Source organism: Anas platyrhynchos, chromosome 2, assembly GCF_047663525.1.
Source record: "Anas platyrhynchos isolate ZD024472 breed Pekin duck chromosome 2, IASCAAS_PekinDuck_T2T, whole genome shotgun sequence".
Lineage (NCBI taxonomy): Eukaryota > Metazoa > Chordata > Aves > Anseriformes > Anatidae > Anas > Anas platyrhynchos.
This window is the reverse complement of record NC_092588.1, coordinates 106346618-106367983: the sequence shown is the minus strand read 5'-3', so window position 1 is coordinate 106367983 and position 21366 is coordinate 106346618. Positions and strand designations below refer to the sequence as shown.

The following is a 21366-nucleotide window of genomic DNA, read 5'->3' as shown; positions in this document are numbered from 1 at the left end:
AGCATGTTACTGCTTATCTTGGGACTGCATTTAGGCCTGCATGCCTCTATGTAACAGAAGAGCAAAGGATCAGCAAAGTTAATTTTAGATATTTTTAAAGAGCGCAGTTTTATACAACAGATCCATAGCATGAGTGCAGGCATGCTTGCAAAAAAAGATCCACACATAAACATTGGCCAGGTTTGACTACTGTAGCTTTTGCTACTATAAACACAACTTTTCAAAGTTATGCTGCCATTGTTTTTATTTACATTAAAATAACACCATGCAATGTAGTCAGAGGCAGACAATGGCACTCAAATGGAACTTCTTGAAAGAAGTAACAACAGAGGAAACCCCAACTACCAACAACTAGCCTAAACTGTCATTCTTGCTCTTTCTGGCAAGTATTACCTGTGGTAAAAACTGCTAAAAAAAGAACTTAACCCGAAATCAATCTCTTCTATTTTTGTAGACCAAGAGGGCAGAAGAGCAACTGGTACCACATACTCAGCTCCCTGCTCAAAGCTCCTTTGGCAGTGCTGCTTTTTTATTTCCATCACTATTTCCCATTACCCTACTTTTCTCATACCCGATAAGGTTCTATCATCGACGGCTTTGATTTTCCAGCTGCACCACCATAGGCCGTCTTTCCAGGGTAAAATGGAGAATACCCAGGCTGGTTTTTCTTACAGTCAGATGTGCTTCCGCGTGCCTACAGAAACACAGTACGTTAAGTGGACAGAAAACCAGCTACACATTCAAAGTGATTGAAAGAAAGACTGTGCAGTACTTACAGGAAACATTCCTCCAAAAGCAGATAAACTGAATGCAGGTTTCTTAGAGCTAGCTGCAGAATGCTGTGAGAGGGAATGAGTTCTATCAGCTTCTGTGGTCCAGAGCAGTGATGAAGAAGTATTTTTTAAAACTCCAACATCTGCCAAAGTGACATATATGTTAAATGTAAACGTCTCTTGTACATACAGAACTTTAACAGTAAAGACCACACTAATTCAAGTTCTTCAACACGGAAAAATAAACGTGGCTTCAGCTTCTTTAAACAGCTTCGTGTACAGACTGAAAATCAAGTAACAGCTACAAACTTGAAAACTGTTCACTGAGCTGCAAGTAGTTTTCAGCAATCTTAACAAGTTAATACTGTGCTTCCAGTGCAGAAGATTTTTTTTTCCTTTTGTGCTAAAAGCAAAGAGAACTGCATAAACATCAGTGCATTTGTACAGACAAAGCTTTTTTCTATGTTGGTGAAAGGCTGGAGGCCAGCACAGATCATAATTGCACAGGTTTTACACCTGGAAGATTCCTAGAAGGCTGCTCTAAGAGTTAACGATCTTCTTCCCACATATGTTTTACAACGACACACCAGAAAGTTGTAGTGCACTCAGGTTACACTGCTAAAGCCCAGCAACTCTACTCTCAACCATACACAAGTTCTCTGAAAAACCTGCTGAGGACACTTCAGTCCCTGTCTATCTGGGGGACTAGAAAAAGCTGCAAACCTGCTGTTTGCCCTTTCAATGAGAAGACCTAGGTACCAATCTACATCGACACAATGCTTATTTCTTATTTTAAAATGGTGTGCCTTCCTTAAGGAATTTGGCAAAAGACATGAAAGTATTGACAGCTGAAGCCTTCTACCAAGAAAGGTCAAAAAAACAGCCCGCAACGTGTTATGTCAGAGTACTTTCCTTATCTTCTCCTGCTAAAACACAGGAAAACATCTTGTGATTCTATTTGTCACCTACACTTATTCACGTTTAACCAGATGTCTTGTCTGTTAGATATTCTGAGTCACTCTTCCTTCTAGACAATCAGCCTAGTTGTCAAGCTACAGCAAGTCAGCCTGATTTCCTACCATCCCAGTTCAAAATTTACATATAACCTAGCTGAAAGTGTGTATTTCAGCATCGACTCTTTGTAACAGCAGGGTATCACAAACCTATTCCAAAGCAGGCTTCTATTCAAAAGGTGATAGGATTATACGCTTCTAAAACACTAAAACAAATTTAATTCTTGCATCCAAAGCTGACATTCTCCTATTTTGTTTACTAAGGTGATGTGCAATATTAAAGAACGCAAAGGACTTCACCTTAAAAAAAAGTCAACTAAACAGAGAACAGAAAAATCACCTTTGTCAGATGCTCTAGAGGAGAAGCCACCGGTTCTTGACATGTTGTCATTGTCTTGTTGAGAGGTAGAATCTTTGATTTCTTTTATGAAAGAGAGTCCAGGACTGCCAATGCCAAATATTGAAGATGTCGTGGGCTGAGAAGGTGGGACAGAAGAATCCGACATGGTATAATTCAAATGGCTCCGATGAAGAGCGGGCCTTGTTAAGGCAACTGGGTAGTTCAGTGCTGAGCTACTTGTGGATGGTTCTAGACAAGAACAGGGAGATAATTAGCTTTGCTATAGACAAGCTCACAGAAGCCAAAACCTGTTTCCTATCAACAGCCATGCTATTGCCAAGTTCTAAGCGCAGAAATAGAGAAGCCAAATTTAACTTCTTCCTCACCCAGATACGGTTTCATCTAACTGTCTGGCTACAACAACAACACTGCTTGCAATACTGAGTATTAATGTTGCATTCAGAAGAAGTTAACTGTGAGGTTTCACAACACCAGATTCCGACCCCGTGTTCAAATGCTCTAACACTGGCTTGGCCTTTCACCAAGTCAAACACAAATACTCCTCCTCGCACATACAGCTTGCAAGAAGCTTTACAAAATTTGAGATTACATGCTAAGGCACAGATAACACTGCAGCTTATATAATGGTGGAACAAAGGTCATTAATCTAAATACACAGCATGAAAATGAACACTTGCAGTACTTTTTTTCCCAAGTTCTACCAGATCAGCTCATCTTAGAGGCAAAACACTACCTCCTACCCGTTAACTACTGGGATTTTGACCCAAGGGAAAAGTACGTTGACCCAAGTAACCAGATGAGCATTTTTCCCTCTTGAAGCAAAGGGTCTGCAAACAATGCCAGTGGCCTGATAAAAGCCTACAGTCTCCCCCGGGAATCTGGGCAATTAAAATGACTTTGCGCCACTATCCTCTTGATGCTCGCACTCAAGCTTAAACTAGTTAGTTCAATCTTCATAACCACTGCAGTACCACTAATTAGTTCTCCAAACCATGAGCAGATTTTTAGAACAGTACCGTTTGAGATACACAAAGTTATTCGGGCTGAAGGCCACCTAAGCAAGGAATATAGGCTCCAGCACATTGATACCTCAGAGCTGAAGAAACACATTTGTTTAAAAATGAAGTAATAATTTTTAAAAAATATCTTATTCTTAAGCAGAGCAAGTAACACCCACAGACAGCTACATAAGCTACAAAAGGTTCTAGGATGTCCACCTGCTCCTGATCTCCTGGAGTTAGTAAGCTTGCAGTGCAGCTGTTCTTACTGAAAGCTCCTTTCACACAGTTACATAGAAAAGCCAACATGTGTTCCTCAGTCATGAAGACCTTCTCTATTCTTTTCTCCAAACTTATTCCCAAGCTACAGCTACACAGAAAGCAATCAATCTCCTTGTTTACAATTAGATGAGATTGGAGGCAAAGCTATTTCCGCATTATTTTTTGATTCTGCCAACAACAGAAGCAACTGACTTTCCAGTTTACCTATGGTTATCTACGCACACTCAGACAAAACTTCTTTACTTATTAAAAGCTGAGGTCCCAAAACAGCTAATTTAAGAGAAACTCCAGTAAGAGTATGTGCGGATTTATACAATAAGACTACAGTAGCACTGAGAGGCATCGGATATAAGACAAATTCATCTTTTATGCAGTAAAGGGGTTACAAACCTCGTTGCCAACGCTCCCAATACCTTTTCAAAGACACCCCTTCCCCCTGCGTAGACCTTAAGGTTATTGAATATTTTAAGGATAATAATGTCATAAACCACATCCATGCACAAGTTCCCTAGTTCTCCATTAAGTTAACAAGGAACTTGACTAAATTGATCAAAGCCCAAAACAAAACCAAACAAAAAAAGTCAGGACTCAAGATGGAATTTTCCTGTGCCACTCTAGCATCTATTATTTTGTTTTGAAGACTGCAAAGCAAATTCATTTTTAATTGCCTTACGCAATTAGATTTTCATTCCGTTTCTTGTAAAATATGGAAAATGCAACCTAGCACACTTGCAAATGAGTTCTTTCCAGCATTTAGCACCTGGCTAATAGAGTACGTAAAGTTGACTGATGCCTTCCAAGAGCATAAGAGGTATGCTTCGTAATTGTGCGGACAGTTTAAAGCTAAGACAGTTTCACAAACAGTTGTTTCGACTTTCTTGTTTGTTTTTTCATTCTGTCAAAACCCTCCTTCCAATTTCCTTTTGATATTCGGATTCAAAACTAGAAATCTGTGAACAAACACAGGTGGCCAGAATTCCGAATGATTTTTCACGTACCTTGTCTATTAAGTGTCGCTCGTTCAGGCATGTATCTCCCATCATTTAGGGTACCTCCATCTGCGTAATTATGATGCTGGTTTACTGGAGTCGCCGCCTGGTTTGCAGATTTATTTGCAGCTGCACACTCATTCTCACGCTTATTGAAATACTTCTGCAGCCACGCCGGTACAATACTTTTCACCGTTTCTGTCACTCTGCTAATTATTCCCTGCTTGAAAGAAAAAACACTCGTTTAATTACAGAAACACAGTCAACGGCATATGCTGGGATACAACTTTCCACGGACCCTGAAGACAGATATTATATAGCACATACTCAGAAGACGACGACAAGGTTGATCCTTAGCATAGGACCGCTATACTTCTGGTACACCTCAAATTCAGCTGACATTGATTTACGACTACTTACCGGTTTCTGCACTTCCAAGTGACCTTGGCAAAGTTCAAAATTTTGAAACTTCTGCCAAAATTCACCTGCAGGTTGTCAATTCGCAAGGGCATCAGGAAACTCTGTGCCTAAATACCTCCTGACCTACAGACTTGTTCCAGGACTCTTCCTCTTCGCGCTCTCACGTGAAAACCAACTAAACCTGCCTACAGCCACACGACGGGCTGCTCGCCTCCCTGGTGCGAGCAAACACGAAAGCTAACTCAGCAACCCCAACGCAATGACAAGTGGCAGGAGGTGATCAAGTTGAGCAAAAATCTGTTCATCAGTTGCTAACGCACGGGTCTGGCTGGGTCTGCACCAACAGCCCTGCTCGCCTGCTTCTCTGGTGTCAGGCAACACGATTGTCTAGTCTAAACTACTATTTGGGCGTCGAAAACTGGTAATGTAGTTTGAACATGCAGAAGTTACAGTCTAATCATTCTGAAACAAGAACTGTGCTGTATTCAACTCTTAAAACAAATTAGCATAGAAGCCAAAACAAAAGCCTGAATCATTTAGGTTTTCCATACATGATAACGCAAACTGCGGAAAATAAGACAACCAGACAGCCCTGAATCTGGGGTTAAGAGAGAGGCATGGGAAGAGGAAGAAAGGAAGACCGAAAACACAAAGCCTTTCTCCAGAAAGACATCTTAATTCACGGTTTGACATTTTTCCTAGTGATCTGTAATTTCATCGTGTACTTGCACGAAGACAGAATAAATACCCAAGGACAGTTAAAACCACGCAGGACACCACCAAATAAACACAGCCATCACGGTTAAGACCTTAAAACGCACACAGGTACAAAATGCTCTGGATGTTGCTATTCTTCTCCAAAAATCCTACGCCTCAGCTTCCCTACAAAAACCATTAAACGCACGTAATGCCATAGCTGACACACAGTCCGACACGCGGTACCAGCGGAGGCAGCCCCTTCCTCCTCCCCTGCCCCTCAGTTCCACGTTCCCCTTTTATTGGGGCCAATATTCCTCTCCGATGAATGGAAGCCTATCAGGAACTCACATGGGTCCAAGTTTGCAAAAACAGACATTAGAATAGGCCTGCAGGATTCTGTTGCTGTGCAAATCCTCCCCGTACAGAAAGCGGCCCGAGACTCAAGACGGAACAAGTCACAGGCACTCAGAAGAGCAAACACCCCGTCACCTTGAATAACCTAAATGAGTAACTACAGAGCCTAGCTAGACGAATAATTAACCAAGATGACATTTTACCATCCAAACCTAAAGCCAGACTGCTTTGACCCTTTCTTGCATATGGCAGCCTGGCTGCTGCTCCCCGCATCAGTGGCGTTTGAAGAAAGAACTGAACCCCGAATAATTTCTCCAGCCCTTTCAGAAGCCACAAGTGGGAAGTACTGACAGCCTGCTCCATCCGACCCGTGCATGGCGTAAGACAAGAAGCTTTGTCAATGCCAAAGCAAGGAAAAGTAAAATATGCTGAAACATACCTCCAATTTCCTGCTGCACAGCAAAAAGGTTGATTAAATGACCGCAAAAGAACAAGGCAGGCGCTGTGAATGAGCCAGAGCCTGCCATCTAACATCGATATTGCCAAAAAAAGAAACAAACGCTCCCCCCAGAAGTAAAACACACCCTGCACACGTGCCCACTCACGACAAGGTTCAAGAAATTGAGGACTTCCCAATGGTGTCTCCCACCTGCCCGTCACAGCTACAGACCCAGAAATAAAGCACCACATCCCAGGTTCCCTACTGCCATCATTAATCCCTCTAGGGTTTAACACCCAACAGGCTGCTGCACAAGCCCCCTGCTTTCAGAGGAGGGAGCTGCTCTGGGGGCTCCCCATTGCCACAGGACAGGCAGTTTCACCCCAGCCGCATGGAGCAGCGCTTCAGCCGGTGACTGTGCTCCCGTCCTTCAGCAGACTCAGCATTAGCCCACTGATTTCAGCAGCCTGAGAGCTGCCGTCAGTCTCAACAGTTGCCTGCTCGTCTGAAACGCACTCGCACGCTATTCTCGTCCTAAAATAGCAGCAGGAAAGGAGAACAACACAGCACACCAAAAAATACCCCCTGAAAAGGCCCAATAGCTTACTAATAGGGATTTACAGCAGCTCCTCAAATGCTGCGCATCCCAAGAGCCCGCAGCCCTGCTACATACCTCTCTGGCAAGGTCTACACACACCAAGCAACAGTAGCTACAGTTACCAGAGGCAAGCTGCCTTCAGAGGCATCCCGAAACAAAAGATACAGAGGGGGAAATACCAGTAAACAACCAGGTGTCCTAGTTTACTACTTTGAAACACCATTTCTTTAAACGGTTTATATAAAGGGAAAAAATAATGTTACAGTTTAACTTCCGAACTTAAAAGCGGGCTATTTCTTGGCAAAAAATACTTAAGGAATAGGACAGTTCTCCCAGCTTGCCAGGGGTCTCTCACACAGCAATGGGGGCAAAAGTATTGGCAGGAAGACTTGGCAACGATGCCTTACTGGAAACCGTCTATTTTTGTAACAGAGCTGATGTCAGTATGAGAGACTTAAGTAAATCCCACTCTCTGACAAAGGACGGACTAAAACAATTATCCAGAAAGGCAACACACTAACACAAATTCTTCAGAGATGCAAAAAGCACAACCCGATAAAAGAGCTAATTCATTAGATGCACACCTCTATCAGCATCAACTTTTTACCTCCAGCTGAACTCTGATTCTTGTATTTTCATTTTCTCCTCCAATTTCAGGAGTCTCAGGTCTTAAAGCATACGAATCAGTAAATCCTCAAAAAGAAAGCCTGCACCTGAGGGTGAAGTTCAGCGAGCGGCAGCGGATCGGAGGAAGCGCTTCCCACCACCAAAAAGGGCTTCCAGGCTCTCTCCATCCCCCACGGTTACCTTGTGCCAGCTCTGGCGCACAGCAGGCTGCCCTCCCTGCTGGCTGCATTCGTTAAGCTGGCAAAACGCACGGGTTTCCCTGCTGGACTAATGAATTCAGCTGGCGTGGTGCAACGCAAACGGCCCAGGAGGGAGAGCAAGATCAAGCAGCCAGCACACGAGAAGGAAGAAACGAGACCTCTCCCTCCTTTTGATTGAGTGTGCGCACACCATGCGGGTTGTATCAAACCGACCCAGACAAACATTCACCTGTGGGCTGTGATGTATTTTGGGGGCAGCCCCGGGGCCAGCTCACCGTGTGCTTACACAGGCGCTGGTGCCAACCCCGACGTGATCCCCTCTCTTGTGCAGCAGCGCGGGCTCAGGCTGCCTGCGGGCTAACCAAGCTCTTGCTGTCTAGGGAGTGCGTTCGGTTTGGATGCAGGACAGCAGAGTTTTTCAGTTAGAAGAAAAAGACAATAAAGCTTACGACTTAATATGAACAGTATGTTACAGGAATGTCATTAATTACGCGACAGTGGAAAAACCAACCACTTCATTGAAAGCAACTGGACTAGTTCAAATTTATTTCTAAAAATCGTGAAGAAGGGATTATGCTTCCCCATGCCAAAGCGAGCCTCCTTTTCCTTACCGTAGCTAGCTTGAGAAGGAACCTCCCAGGGAAATTCTGCTGCTGCTTTACATTTCAGCGCTGCTTGATGATTTCTCCCATGAAGACACAGCCCACTGTTACCATTTCCACCCGAGTGCAAAAGGCCAGTAGATGCTCTGACAGCTAAATCAGTGTCTAACTCGCTAGGTTAAATCCTTGTGGCGCTGAACGGCCTTATCTCAAGCTTGGTCCACACCTTCAGCCGACAACATTTCAAGAGAGGGTGCAAAGCACAAGACACCTTCCTTCTTGGTAAAAAGCACTACTTTAGGCTGTCGCTAATCCTCAGCAGAGATCAGTGGTGGTGCTGTAGATCTGAGCGCACGTTTTGTGCTACACTTTGAGATAGACACCTATCAGCACCAAAACCAAACGTTGAAGACCCAGGAGCAGTCTTAGGCGAGTGTGTTCTTAAACCCAAGAAGGGACGCATAAGTACGGTTACTATTCTTTACTGAAAGACTGCTTCACATATGCAGCGTGTCTGCAGCTAAGTCTCAAAGCCAGTCTATAGAACCGCACTAACAAAATGCAGTTCAGATTTGGTTTTCCCTTACCACACGGTCTAAACCAATTATTCTGACTCAACAAGCACAACGACAACTACAACAATACCTGGTATGAGGATAACAGACTCTGGCATAACCCAGGAGACAAGAAGTTTAAAGTTTTCAGAATTAAGATGATCAAGAAATACACTGCCCATAGCACCAGATGGTCTTTACAGGGCCATTAGCAGTTACCAGATTTAGCAAGATGGATGGTAACATACTTTTATATTTAGGATTTAAGTCGACAACGTGATGCCTAAACTGCCTATCTTATTTCCAGGTATTCTCCATTAAGTAAAACACAATTCATTGCAGCAGTTCACCACCAACCAACGTATTTGCCAAAAGAAACAGCAAACTCCCTATTCCCCCCACTTATTCTAAGTCAATCTGTGCATACGAAGGCACACCACATGCTACAGATCCGCTACCTCCAACAACACGCTTGACTCCCAGCAATGAATTAAACAATATTTTCAGTGCCACTTTGCCTAAAAGCACTCGCAAGCTACAGCTCGCAGGCGGGAGGACACGTTCTGCAGGTCAAACACAAGCAGGGGCAGGCCAAGTCCCACAACAGCTTCTAAAAGATGGTTAAATGCCACTCGAGGGCAGCTCACTGCTTGATGCTCATCGTCCCCGTGCCCAACGCTTTCTAGTGCAGAAGAGACGTTACAGGTAACCTGAAACACATCTCACAAACTGAAGTACTTCCTGACACAAAATGTAAGTCCTGGCACTTCGCAGTAGCACTCCAGAGTAAATCACCATTTTGTAACACGAGAAATGGAATTACATTTTTTAAATAACCCTGGTGGATATAAAAGATGTCAGAGTACTCTTACGCTCCTTCTGAACGACCTTTCCTATCCATGCTGATCTACAAACAGAGCTGACAACAGCTTATGCGGGTTTGCAAAACGCTATTATGTCAAGCCTGTCGTACATTCAGTACTTTTTCTTATAAACTATCTCAAACATGCAAGCTAAAACCAAGTAACCAAAGAGTCACCTTCAGCTATTTTCTACGCTCCCATTAGGTTTCAGCAAAACTAAACCTTTCCTACTTTCAAAGCATCACACACAGACGTTGCCTAGCGTGTAACTTACACCACACAATGCAACCGCATCAGCAGACCCTGCAATTAACTAGGGCACGAGAGTTTCTTTAAAGCGTGTTACATTTGCCCCTGCTGCATGCACTCCCTAACAAGATGGAAGAGAAGCTAAAATGCTGAGTCTCAGACACAGCTGCGTTAGCTGCAGCAGCAGCTAGGGTTACATTTGTTGACATTCAGGGCTAACCTTCTGAAGCTGCAAAGGTGATGCAGGCTCACCTCAGCTGCAGGGCCGTAACCTCCAGTCACCGGAGGCAGCAACATCCTTCCGGCCACGTGCTTTCACCACAGCTCAGCTGACAGAACCCAGAGCAACTCACAAACGTAAGCCATGGCTCGAAATACTTTTCTCTTGTGGGTAACCAAGAATTGCTGTTGCACAGAGATTTTTTTTAGGGACCCTAGGCTATGACATCTGCAAATCTCTATATAATCCACAGCTTTGTAAGGTAAGTTTAATAACAAATACTAAACAATTGCAGAGTTGGAATTATCATGCATCTGGCACAGTTGAACAGCTTGCATCTTTGGCTGGTCTTGGAGATCACCAGACCTGCACCTCTAACAGAGGAAGGAGCCCTGAGACCCAATTGCTTCAGGAAAAGTTTGATTCAAAACACAGCTATAGCTTAACAGCAAAGTCAGCGAGCTTTCGGGACACACTCGCACAACCCCTTCCAACAGCAGAGCTGTGCAGACAGTCATAAACAACCTTGGCAAGGACAATGAACATTTTCTGCTGGCACAGGTATTTGCAAAGCCAGCACATGTGGTAAAACCATAGCTGTAGGACCTTAGTGCATGCTGCTCGTACACGAGCAGGCACTTTTTTTGCAGCAAAGGTAAAGCTTATTATGAATTTATGCTTACTTTAAAAAACAGCTGGCGATCGCAACCAAGCCAAACACACACAATGACACGGTAAGTAAATGCAAAGCGCAGTTATAAGTTACAGAATCTCAAAGGAAACTGCCCCCCAGAACGTCAGTGTTACTGCCCTAACAAAACCACTTTAGTGCTGTGCTAATTCCTAGACAGTGAGCAGAATAAATACTTAAAATCTCTGCTTGTCAAAAGAGGGGAAGGTATCTGGAACCTCGCCCACAACAACACAGAAAAGCAAATAGACTTGAGAGGCTCTTTTAATTAATAAGTATTTTTGTAAAGCAACCTAGAATACCACAACGACAAACACTGTATCAGCAAGTTGCAAAACGACTTACGCTTCAGGCAAAGTCAAACACGCCAGTTCATACTCACCTTGGCTCAATTTTAAGATGACCCAACCGACTTGGCTTGAAAGGGTTCAGAGAGTACTCACCCAGTCCCTAACAGAGCTGAAGGAGTACTAGCCTTCCTCCAGACGTGGTGACAAACAGCTGTGAAGAACGCTAGCTTCAAGTGGCTAGCAAAATTACTATCTCTTTGGCTTATAGAAGTGTATTTAAATCCTACCTTCACTAAAAAGGTAGGTAAGACCTGGAGGGCCTAGGCATAAGGAGAAAGCAGGTCAAGGCTTTTAAGAAGCACTGTAAAAAAAATACAGAATGTAGTAGCACAAAGGAACTGTGCAAGGGAAAATAATAAACGTGCCCAAATGTAGGGCCGTTGGTCATGAAACTGAAGAGCTGAATTATTTAACAGATAAAAAGTAATAAAAGTTTTGCCTAATTGCTAAAAAAAATCTTAATTAGAAAAATATTACAGACACTAATTCTTGAGCTTCAGACACGTATTTTATGCTACAAAAAGCACAGAGGAGTTTTTGTTATGTTCTCTTAGCAGCATGTACCACGAGAGGTACATTGGGGAACATCTCCCGGCTTCTATCGTGACTGCATAAATACGACTACCCAACGTTTCCTAGTTGTACGATAGCTACACAATAAATATTGGATTGACGAAACAGAACATCAAAAAGATGGCAAAAAAAATCTGCAGTTTTGCAGTTCAACGAGAGTAAAATGCAAAATTGTACCACATTAACAAAAGAGACGACTTGCTAAAAAGTGGTCTGGAAATAGCAAGCTCAGAGAAAAGTCTCTTAGCTGCGATCTCGAGGGCAACCTTGCCATTTACAAAAACTAAAAAACTGTTTTTCGGCAAGCAAAAAGAGATGTTGCACTCTCTCCTCGCAGTCTTCTGAATCAGCAGCTCAGCTCCTCCACAGCAGGGGAGCAAGAACCAGCGCTAATTACCGGCTGGAGGAATAAATAACGCAGAGGAAGTGATGTGCCGCCAGCAGATGAAGGCAACGTGCGGTGTCCCAGCTCACACAGGCATTTATTTCATCCGCTTTAAAATCTTCTGTCCTGAGACAACGCTCACTGCTATTGTTTTTCCCCAACACTGTCACGACAGCAACAAAAATAGGAATAAAACGGTATAGCAGTCACATTCTGCAGTTTGTGGTACCGCTGACAGGACTGCCAGCCTAAATGGGAGAAAACCGTCAGTATCCCAGTTTAGAAAGTTCTTCCCCACCAGGATACGTTTTTTGCTTTGCGTGGCAGTAAAAAGCCAAGCTGTATCTTTCAACACCTGTTCTGCCAATACAATTTGATATTGCTGCGACAGAGACAAAACCTCTGCAGTCAGTTACCAGCCCCTTCATTTAAAAGAATCTTTACACGCAGTTTAAGCAACTCTTAACAGCTACAAATACTTAGCTCCAAGTGCTAACTTATTCCTACACCAGAAGGAGCAGGGAGATGCATATAAATATTAACACAATCACCTCAGCAGATTTCAAGATGTAATTCTGTCGATAAGAATTAAACCCATAAAGTCACACTTGCATAGCTAGCTCCCTATGGATGTTGTTTAATACATTTCAGAGTTTTATAAATTACTATTTCCCTGCTTCAGGTTAACATGAACTAATTTACATTACTCAATAGGATATTCTAGGAACTCTTCAGCATGAGTTTCAAGATTTCCTCCCAAAATAAACCCGGCAGCTTGCAAGACTCCTTCTGCCCACTGCCTGCAGTCACTGCACGCCAAGAAAATCCCAGGCATAAATCAAACAATCATTTACAACTGGCCCACCTTCAAGACAGAAGCAGGTGAGAATGTAATGACTTAGGCATTGCTGCATAGAGTTTAAATTCCTCATCCTGCAACTGCTCTGCAGTCTCACATGGCTCTGTAAAACTCGCCCATCAGACAGAGGTGCTATCTGATCGGGACATTCAACGAGTGGCTTGCTGGTAACACCAGGAGCATAAGACCAATTAAAAGCATGTAGCAACTTATGCTGGTTTCTTCAAGGAAAATGTTTGGATTGTTCTCTTGTATACCAGCGGAGCACATCTACGTTACGAGTGTGCACTGGCATACGCACGTGTAAGAAAAATAAAAAAGCCAGCAGAAGCTTCGATCTACAAATCTGACAGCCAATATGAAAAAGCTCTGATGTGAAGCTTAACACGAACGGTTAAAGAAACATTTCAGGTAGAACTAATTAGTGATTTCTCATGCCTGAATCTGCCTGCACGAGTTTAAAAGCCCGAGAGAGTCAAACTTCTCTGACATTTTCATTTGAATGATTAATAATCAAATAAAAAAAATAACCCCCAAAGTTAAGCTAGCCTCTTCTCCTCCTGTAGGGAAGCTGCTTAATAAGTGAACAATGCGAACAGTCATCCCAATCATGCATCCACACGAGTAACGCCTACCTAAATGGCTGGGGCAACCCAGCACTTCAGAGCACTTCTGGCCACATCCTGCAGATGAAAGCCCGGCGTTGGACACAGCAGCTCCCTCGCCCTCACGTGCTCGGCTCTCAGGGCACAGATGCAATTTTAACCCAGGTGCCCAGGCTCCTTACACCATACAGAAGCAGGATGGATATTTCAGCATGAAATGGCTGAGGAAATGGGTAGCACGCCAAGCCCAGCATTATCTCAAGTCAGTGCAATCAGCACGGGGCCATTAAGAAAGCTGTCCACAGGAAGGACTCCTAAATTCTACTCCCAGACTGCCTAACCCAGAAACGCAGAAAGCTTTTTGTTTCTGAGGATTCCCAGCCCAGAAACCTTCGGGGTGGGTGAGCCTATACTACCTGTACCTAGCAGCGCTGTTACTTGTTGTCAGTTTAATAACACAGCTGCTGATGGTGCCCTTTTTATAAGGCAGGATGGTAGCCCTGAAGGGAAAATACCACAGCTTAGTTCCTTCACTGGTGGGGCAATCTGTATCCATATCTCCATCTCCTAGGACACTACACAAGCTGCAAGTCACGAGTGCTCTCTTCCAGACAGCGTCTGTTCACCCCTCCTATTTCACCCGGTTTAAAAAAAGGCACTCGATTTAAAAACAAACAAACAAAACCATAACGAAGCGGGGCTCTAAAGTTTAGTCATCAGGCATACGGGCAGAAAAGGGCAGGAAATGAGAGGCTTTGGATGCTTGCTGTAAGCAACATCTAACATTAAACGAGCACAAAGTTCTGAAACCAAAGGCCAGAACCTGCACGTCTCCTTTCTTGGAGGGCAACATTTTCTTATCCATCCTCTTTCTGGCTCAGTGAATCATGCGTTCTTTTTCTGGATAGTAACACGGCCTCAACCAGGAGAACTGAAGATAACACACAGCTTGACGACTGGGATACTTGCCTGGGACGTGGAAGATGTAGGTTGATCGCTCCAGGCAAAACAGGAAGCTGAAGTAGGGTCTACCACATTCTGAACAAACGCTTTAACTCATAGTTTTTAAAAAGCAGCAGCACCTCCTCTTGCAAGAGCCTCCTAAAGCTGTTGCTGTATTTTGGAGGAGACTGACTCTGCAGCTCACATCGGGTACGATCAGAGAATTCCCACCCGACCAAAACCCCAGGACCTACAGTTAAATAATATTCAGCAAGCTGACAATCATGAGCTAGGCATCCTGCTGATCATCCCTCCTGCAGGTAGGGGGGAAAAAAAAAAAGAGAGGGGGTAAAAGGCTGGGTAAAGCGATAAGGGGGATAGTGAGGGGCCGAGGGGGTAACTAGGGGGGTAACTAGGCAGTTGCGGGGGGTTGCTGGGGGGGGTAACTAAGGGCAGTAACTAAGTGGTTGAGGGGGTAACTAGGGGGGTACGGGGGTGGCTGGAGCGTGATTAAGGGAATAAAGGGGGAAAGTAAGGCGCTGAAGGGGTAACTAAGGGGGTAAGGAGGTGGCTAGGGGGTGATTAAGGGGATATGTAAGGGGCCGAGGGGATAACTGAGGGGGTAACTAGGCAGTCGAGGGAGTAACTAAGGGGATAAGGAGGTGGGTAGGGGGTGATTAAGGGAATAAAGAGGAAGTTGAGGGGGTCAGGAAGGGGCTGAAGGCGTAACTAAGGGGGGTTAGTAAAGGGTTGGGGGGGTAACTGGGGGGGTAACTGGACAGTTGAGGGGGTAATTAAGGGGATAAGGAGGTGGGTACAGGGCAATTAAAGGGATAAAGGGGCGGGTGAGGGGGTCAGGAAGGGGCTGAGCGATAAGTACACGGGCAACCGAGGCGCTGTGGGGCAGGGCCCGCTGCGTGGGGGCCGCTCCTCACCTGCCTAAACCGGGGGTAGGGGGCCCTCGCGGCGCCCCAACGGTGGCGCCGCCTCTTCATCTTGCTGCCAGCCGCAGCAACTTCTCCTCCTCCTCCTCCTCCTCCTCCTCCTCCTCCTCCTCCAAGCGCTCCGGCTCCGGCTCCGGCTCCGGCTCCGGCTCCGGCTCCCGCTCCGGCGCGGCCGCACCGCCACCGCCGCCGCCTCCGCCGCACCCGCCGCCGGCCGAGCCCTCCGCGGCCGTTCCGCCGCCGGCCGTTGGGCCGCCCGAGGCCATGCCGCCGCGCCCCTCGCTCTGTGCCGTCACACGCCCCCCGCCCGGTCCCGGTCCCGGTCCCGTCCCGTCCCTCGCCCTCCCCGCTCCGCCGCTCGCCTCACGCGGCCAATTGGGGCAGGCGATGGCGGCTCCCGTCAGCGCGGTGCGCGCCGCGCGTCACCCGCCCGCGACGGCCCCGGCCCCGGCCCCGGCCCCGGCCCCGGCCTCGCGAGAGGGGAGGGAGGGGAGGGAGGGGAGGAGGAGGCGGGGCCGCGCGGGAAAGCGCGAAGTGAGGGGACGGGGACGGGGACGGGGACGGGGACGGGGAGGGGAGCGGGGCTGCCTCACCTCAGGGATGGCGGCCTCGGGGAGCGGCCGCCATAAGAAAAGCCGGCCCGGACAGCACGAGAACGGGGCTAAAAGACGGCCGCGGAGCCTCCCCGCCCCGTGGTGCCGAAGGCTGGGGTGCAGCAGCACCGCGCCGGGGGTGGGACAGCGCCACAACCCCACAGTGCTCGTCAAAAAAGCCCCCCACCGATAACCAGTAACCCCCACACCGATAACCCGCAACCACACCAGTAACAAAAAAAGACCCACACCAGTAGCCCCCACACTGTTAACCCAAGCACACGCAGTGTTTGAGGCTGGGTTCGTGGCCGCCTTGGTCCAGGAAGCGATCGCCACGCTGAATTCTACCATGTGGCACGGGAAACATAGGCACTGTGACGGATTTTCACCACAGAAAATAAACGAAAGTGGTAACGGGGTACACATTGTGCCCTTAATAACACGCATCGGGCAGTGAAATCACTGATTTCCACACCAACGTGCTCAGGGAATCACTCTCAGCCCCCTCCTGCATTGGACATGGAACAGCTGGGCCAACAAAAAACACTTCCCTCCCTCACCTACACCAAACCTATTAAGGCAACCCTATTAAGATAACGTGATTTTTCTCCTCCAGATCAGTGTCAAAGGCAGCTACGCTATGTTTGCTCATAAGTTCAAATGCTGCTTTATTTATTTATTTTAATTCCATTTTTCTTATTTAGAAGGATTTCCATAGGGTGACGGGCCTTTAATGACACTCATGACTCAGAAATATTTGCCGATGCAGTCAAACGGTGTCTATTAACGTGAGTCACTCAAGTTAATTGATTAATTGAAGTTAATTGGACCCTCATTACAAGTCACATGTTAGGGACCAGCCTCTCAAAGGCCAAAAAACAGCACTGATACTTCACATTGTTTCTGCTGGGCCAACACATCTGTAGCACTACCTTTTCAGTTGACAACACAACGAGTGTTTCCACAAAGTACTCGATGCAACCTAACTACTGTGTTTGGTGATGCAAAGCAAGCCATGTCAAAGCAGGCACACACCTGGAAGCTGCCTTGCTGCTCACATTGAAGAAAATAGATTTAAAAAAAATCGCACTACAATTGAAGTGGCATCAAACCTTGTAAGGCTCTGAAGCTTCAGCACTGCCATCCAAATTCAAGGAGGCTGCATCTATTACCTTGAATCTGCCCCAGCTCAATCCCCTGAAACAATTCCAAATACACATACAAGCAACCCTTTTCCCACCCAGATTTTCTTTGCTTCATCTATTCCACCTCTAACTCCTGTCTTATTAATCTGCCCCTCTAAAGACTCACTGGCTCACACAAGGAAGCAACCCACCAAGCCCCTGATTCCCCGCCACATTGCTTCCATGCTTTGGGAAGATCTAACTGCAACGGCTCAAACTGTGATGCCACCTCACCCACCTCACCCCCTCCGCCTACGTGAGGTTCCTTGCCTTCTGTCTCTTCCTACATGTACACCGGCACTAGAACCACGAAGAACATGTTTCCTGTAACACTCCAAAAGCCTTTTCTGTTTCAGGATGTCGTCATTTCCATTCAGGACTGAAAACACTCCTAGCAAAAACCCAACAGCTAATAGCAAACAGAAGCTGTTTCTGCTGATCAGCTAGAAGTAACCTCTAAGTACTGAGGAGTCACAAAGGAGAATTTGTATTACATTCAAGAACAGCACCCAGCTTACGACTGCTACTTTCCCTAACTACACTAAGCCATAAGAATTTGATTCTTACCTGCCATCACAGTAATTATGGTTTATATTGCCCCCAAAACACACAGGGCAGTACCAAAGCTGTGTCGGCTAGGTTTAACAGCTTCCACAGCTATTAAGTACAGTAATTTCTGCTTCCTTTTTTTTCTTGGAAGAATATTCTTTTGTTTCCAGCCTCAGTTAATTATTATATACACTGTTAATTAGCAACTATTTCTCAATACTCATAGGGTTATGGAGTCCCTATGACTGGAAAATACTCTACACCCTTCGAGATGAGAACAGCATATAAAGGCAGCAACTTGCAAGACCGCTCTAGCTTCAAGCAAAGCTTTCCTCATTGCTCTCGTCTCCTTTGACTTGAATACTGTCATCCTTCTACCAAAGCTTTATAAACTTCATTACCATGAATGAAGGAAGACCAGAGAAATTAGAGAGTAGCAGAGGATATAACTTAAGGAGCTGTTACTAGGATTATTTTTTTTTATTGTTCCTGGTGTTATTTTTCCTTCTTTAAGCCAGCAAACTGTTTTCTCCAAGATTTTTTTTGTTAGCTTAAGAATATGTATTATATTGCAGCAACTTCTTTGCTGTAAGTCAGCTGAGAAGTCTACCAGTAAGAAGGTCAAGGGAAAGCTGAATGCTGATGCAGAGTGCCAACAGACTTCATCCTCGTTCCATGAGATGTTTGTAGCTACGGCAGTTCAAGTCTACGCTTCCATATGCTTAAAATACCAGATTTAGAAGCCAATTTCAGCTGACCTAGCAGATATCAGCAGTACAGTTAGAGCCAGCAGCCTGCAGGAAGGAGCAGACAGGTGCTCCACAGCAAGGCCTGAAAGTGTCTCCCATACACACTTCCAATCTAAGCAAGCACATGAAGGGCTTGGCTTGTCACTTACCTAAGTGACCCGGAAAACAAGTGAAAACGAGATTTCGCTTGTGTCCTAACACCCATATAAAAATAAAGGCAGATGAAATACCCTTACTACCTTGTTAAGTTTCACAAGCCAGAAGAGAACGTGCTGCACACAGGTACAAGTAAATCCCTTGCTGGCAGGTTTGCAGAAACAAATTTTTATTTACACAGGCAAGTCTATCTTTAGACCCCATTTAACTCTTTACATTTCTAGAATATTTACATGATTTCATGATGCTCCAAGAAGAGAGTGATGAACAAAAAGATTACAGAAACTGTCAAAAGCATAGCAAAAAAACCCCAACCTATCATTGTGCTTTAAAACTTATGAGCTAGAATGACAGTGACATCCTCCTCGAGCAGCACTGACACGACACTCACTCTGGACTTTGGAGACAAATTTAAGAAGCCGAAAGGCTCTTGGGACTGTGCAATATGTCTTGTATCAAATAAGGCAGAAGATAACAAATGTGTAGCTTGTCAGTCTGAGAAACCAGGTATGGTCCTTTTTATTTTTTCCTGTTGTTTCCATCTTAGCCTCTGTGAATCTTGTACAGAAGAAAAGTACGTTGCATTTATGGAACATTTTAAGCAACGTGATTCCCAGATCCAGTTGATGGATTAGAGGCTGCCTGCAGGATTGGTTTACAGGCACTTCAGAGGTCTCAGCCCAGGTTCCAGCCTGTCGCATAAATTGAAGCGGTTGTGAAACCTATTAGTATGGAGCTGGATCAATGCAAATATGCCCTGCTTTGCAGCTGGTGAGGGAAGATGGCTGGACTGGGTGACTTAATTCAAAAACGACTTTCATCTCCAATTGTGAAGTCTACGGAGGCAGAAGTGCTATCTACATTTCCTGTAAGTAAACTAATAAAGAAGCTAGACTTGTTTTCTTAGGCATTTAGTAGGCTGTTGCAGAACACTAAAGCTGAATCTGCCTTGATGGAGAGAACTATGTAGGCTTCTGGCTTATAATTTGTCATTCAGCATGCATGCTACAAATGTGAAGACCAGCTTTCAGATTTGGTTTTGTGTATGCATTTGATTGACGTTCCTGTGGCTCTGAAAAACCTCTCTTGTTCATAGCAGATTGGGTTTACATTTAGTGTTCCCGTTGTAAAATCATCAGAGCTTTCTGGATCTGGTGATACGCCCGTGACGTCCTTTCTTACCCTAGGTAACTGAAATCTTAGCACTTCACATCTGAAGTGCTGATTTTTCTTTTCTTCTTTATTAAATCTTAAACCTGTCCTGTCTGTGCATGCTAGCAATTCCGGGCAGTGTTGGACTTCCGCAGTATTTTTCCAGTGACAGATCTGTTTTTATTGCTTGTAATTATAAGCCATTATAAAATAAGTAGAATTGGTGAAGGTTCTTCCGTGAGAAGCATGAAAGTTGGAAATTCTTGTTTCTAACGCAAGTGAGTATAATGTGCTCTAGGTAGATCGCATTGTGACAGCTGTTTGTTTTCTTTTGTTTCAGAAGAAACTAGCTCATCCGCATCCACCAACAATGAGCAAGAGGAGAAGGAAGGTTTTGTTGCTGTTCCCTTCAGAGTTCCCTTTAAATATGGACGAGGATTAAAGGAAGGAAGCGTCTTAGACGTTCTAAAAAACCCTGGTGAGATAATGAACTCCTTTTAAAAAATACGCTAGCATTTTTGATTTCAAACAAACAAACAACCAACAAACTTATGGTTAAGAGAGTATTTTCTATAAATATGAACATAGGAGAGCATTACATTAAGCGCTGCGTTTGTTAGGGTGCATCTGCCCCTTCTATTCTAAGTGAAGTTGTCTTTGTTGCTGGAAGTAAAACTGCAAGTTGAAAACCAGATGGGTTGCATCTCCTTTATGTGTTAGGATGTAACTGTAACTGAGGTACTAAGAGAACTAGCTAGATGATCAATGTTTCATTTTAAGTAAATACAATTTGTGGAATTGAAAAGGAAATGTTTGTAAAACTCGACGCTCCTGTCCCACCTTCAGCCCAGGTGCAGAAAGAATAGTAAAGAGTTTCGGTTCTAAAGATATTGCAAAAGCTGCAAATCTGTGACATTCACTTTATCAGTTTAAAAGAAGCAGAATCTAAATCCACATTGTTCAAAAACTTCACTTCTGATTTAAAAACAAAACAGCAAAAAAAAAAAAAAAAGCAAACAAAAAACCACAAAACAACTACGTTCAATGTACATTTACGAGCAACTTGAGCTGCTATTCAAGATGCGTTTCCTTTAGTGTTTCTGTATTAGTAGCTTGTCTTTTCTGTTAAAATTGCCACCTTTGAATCAGGAGTTGTCCTGTGTGCGATGCATTTTGAACAAATATTGTAGAAAATTAGACAGTTGTTCAATTGTCTCGAGTTTTTATTATTTAAATAATATTCAGCATCTGTGGGAAAATACTGCATGGATTGCTGCTTCAAGTACAAACTTCCGTACATTTACTAAAGTAAATTTGAGTCATCTGTTACGGAAGGAGGAGCTCTAGAAATTTGATTCGATTGGGCATCGCATCTTAATGAAATTGTATTATT

General features: G+C 44.7%; 2 protein-coding genes across 3 annotated transcripts in view; one reads left to right on the top strand and one right to left on the bottom strand.

Moving 5' to 3' along the window:
* The window catches only part of LOC140001657 (uncharacterized), a 35403-nt gene extending 16842 nt beyond the window's left edge, over positions 1-18561 (bottom strand). Inside the window, exons 1-5 of one of the 2 annotated variants that reach the window (XR_011807149.1) lie at positions 16184-18561; positions 4426-4636; positions 2127-2375; positions 777-916; positions 572-694 (exon numbers count right to left, since the gene is read on the bottom strand). Coding sequence is in view for 1 of the 2 variants with exons in the window: in XM_072034023.1 (XP_071890124.1) it covers positions 15582-15641 (60 nt within the window). In the remaining variant the exon portion in view is untranslated. Of the gene's footprint in view, positions 1-571; positions 695-776; positions 917-2126; positions 2376-4425; positions 4637-15581; positions 16025-16183 lie in introns of those variants that run through there. The other variant, XM_072034023.1, reaches the window with a different exon arrangement.
* The window catches only part of LOC113841966 (uncharacterized), a 239863-nt gene that overhangs the window by 217375 nt on the left and 1122 nt on the right, over positions 1-21366 (top strand). The gene's annotated exons all lie outside the window — the stretch shown is intronic.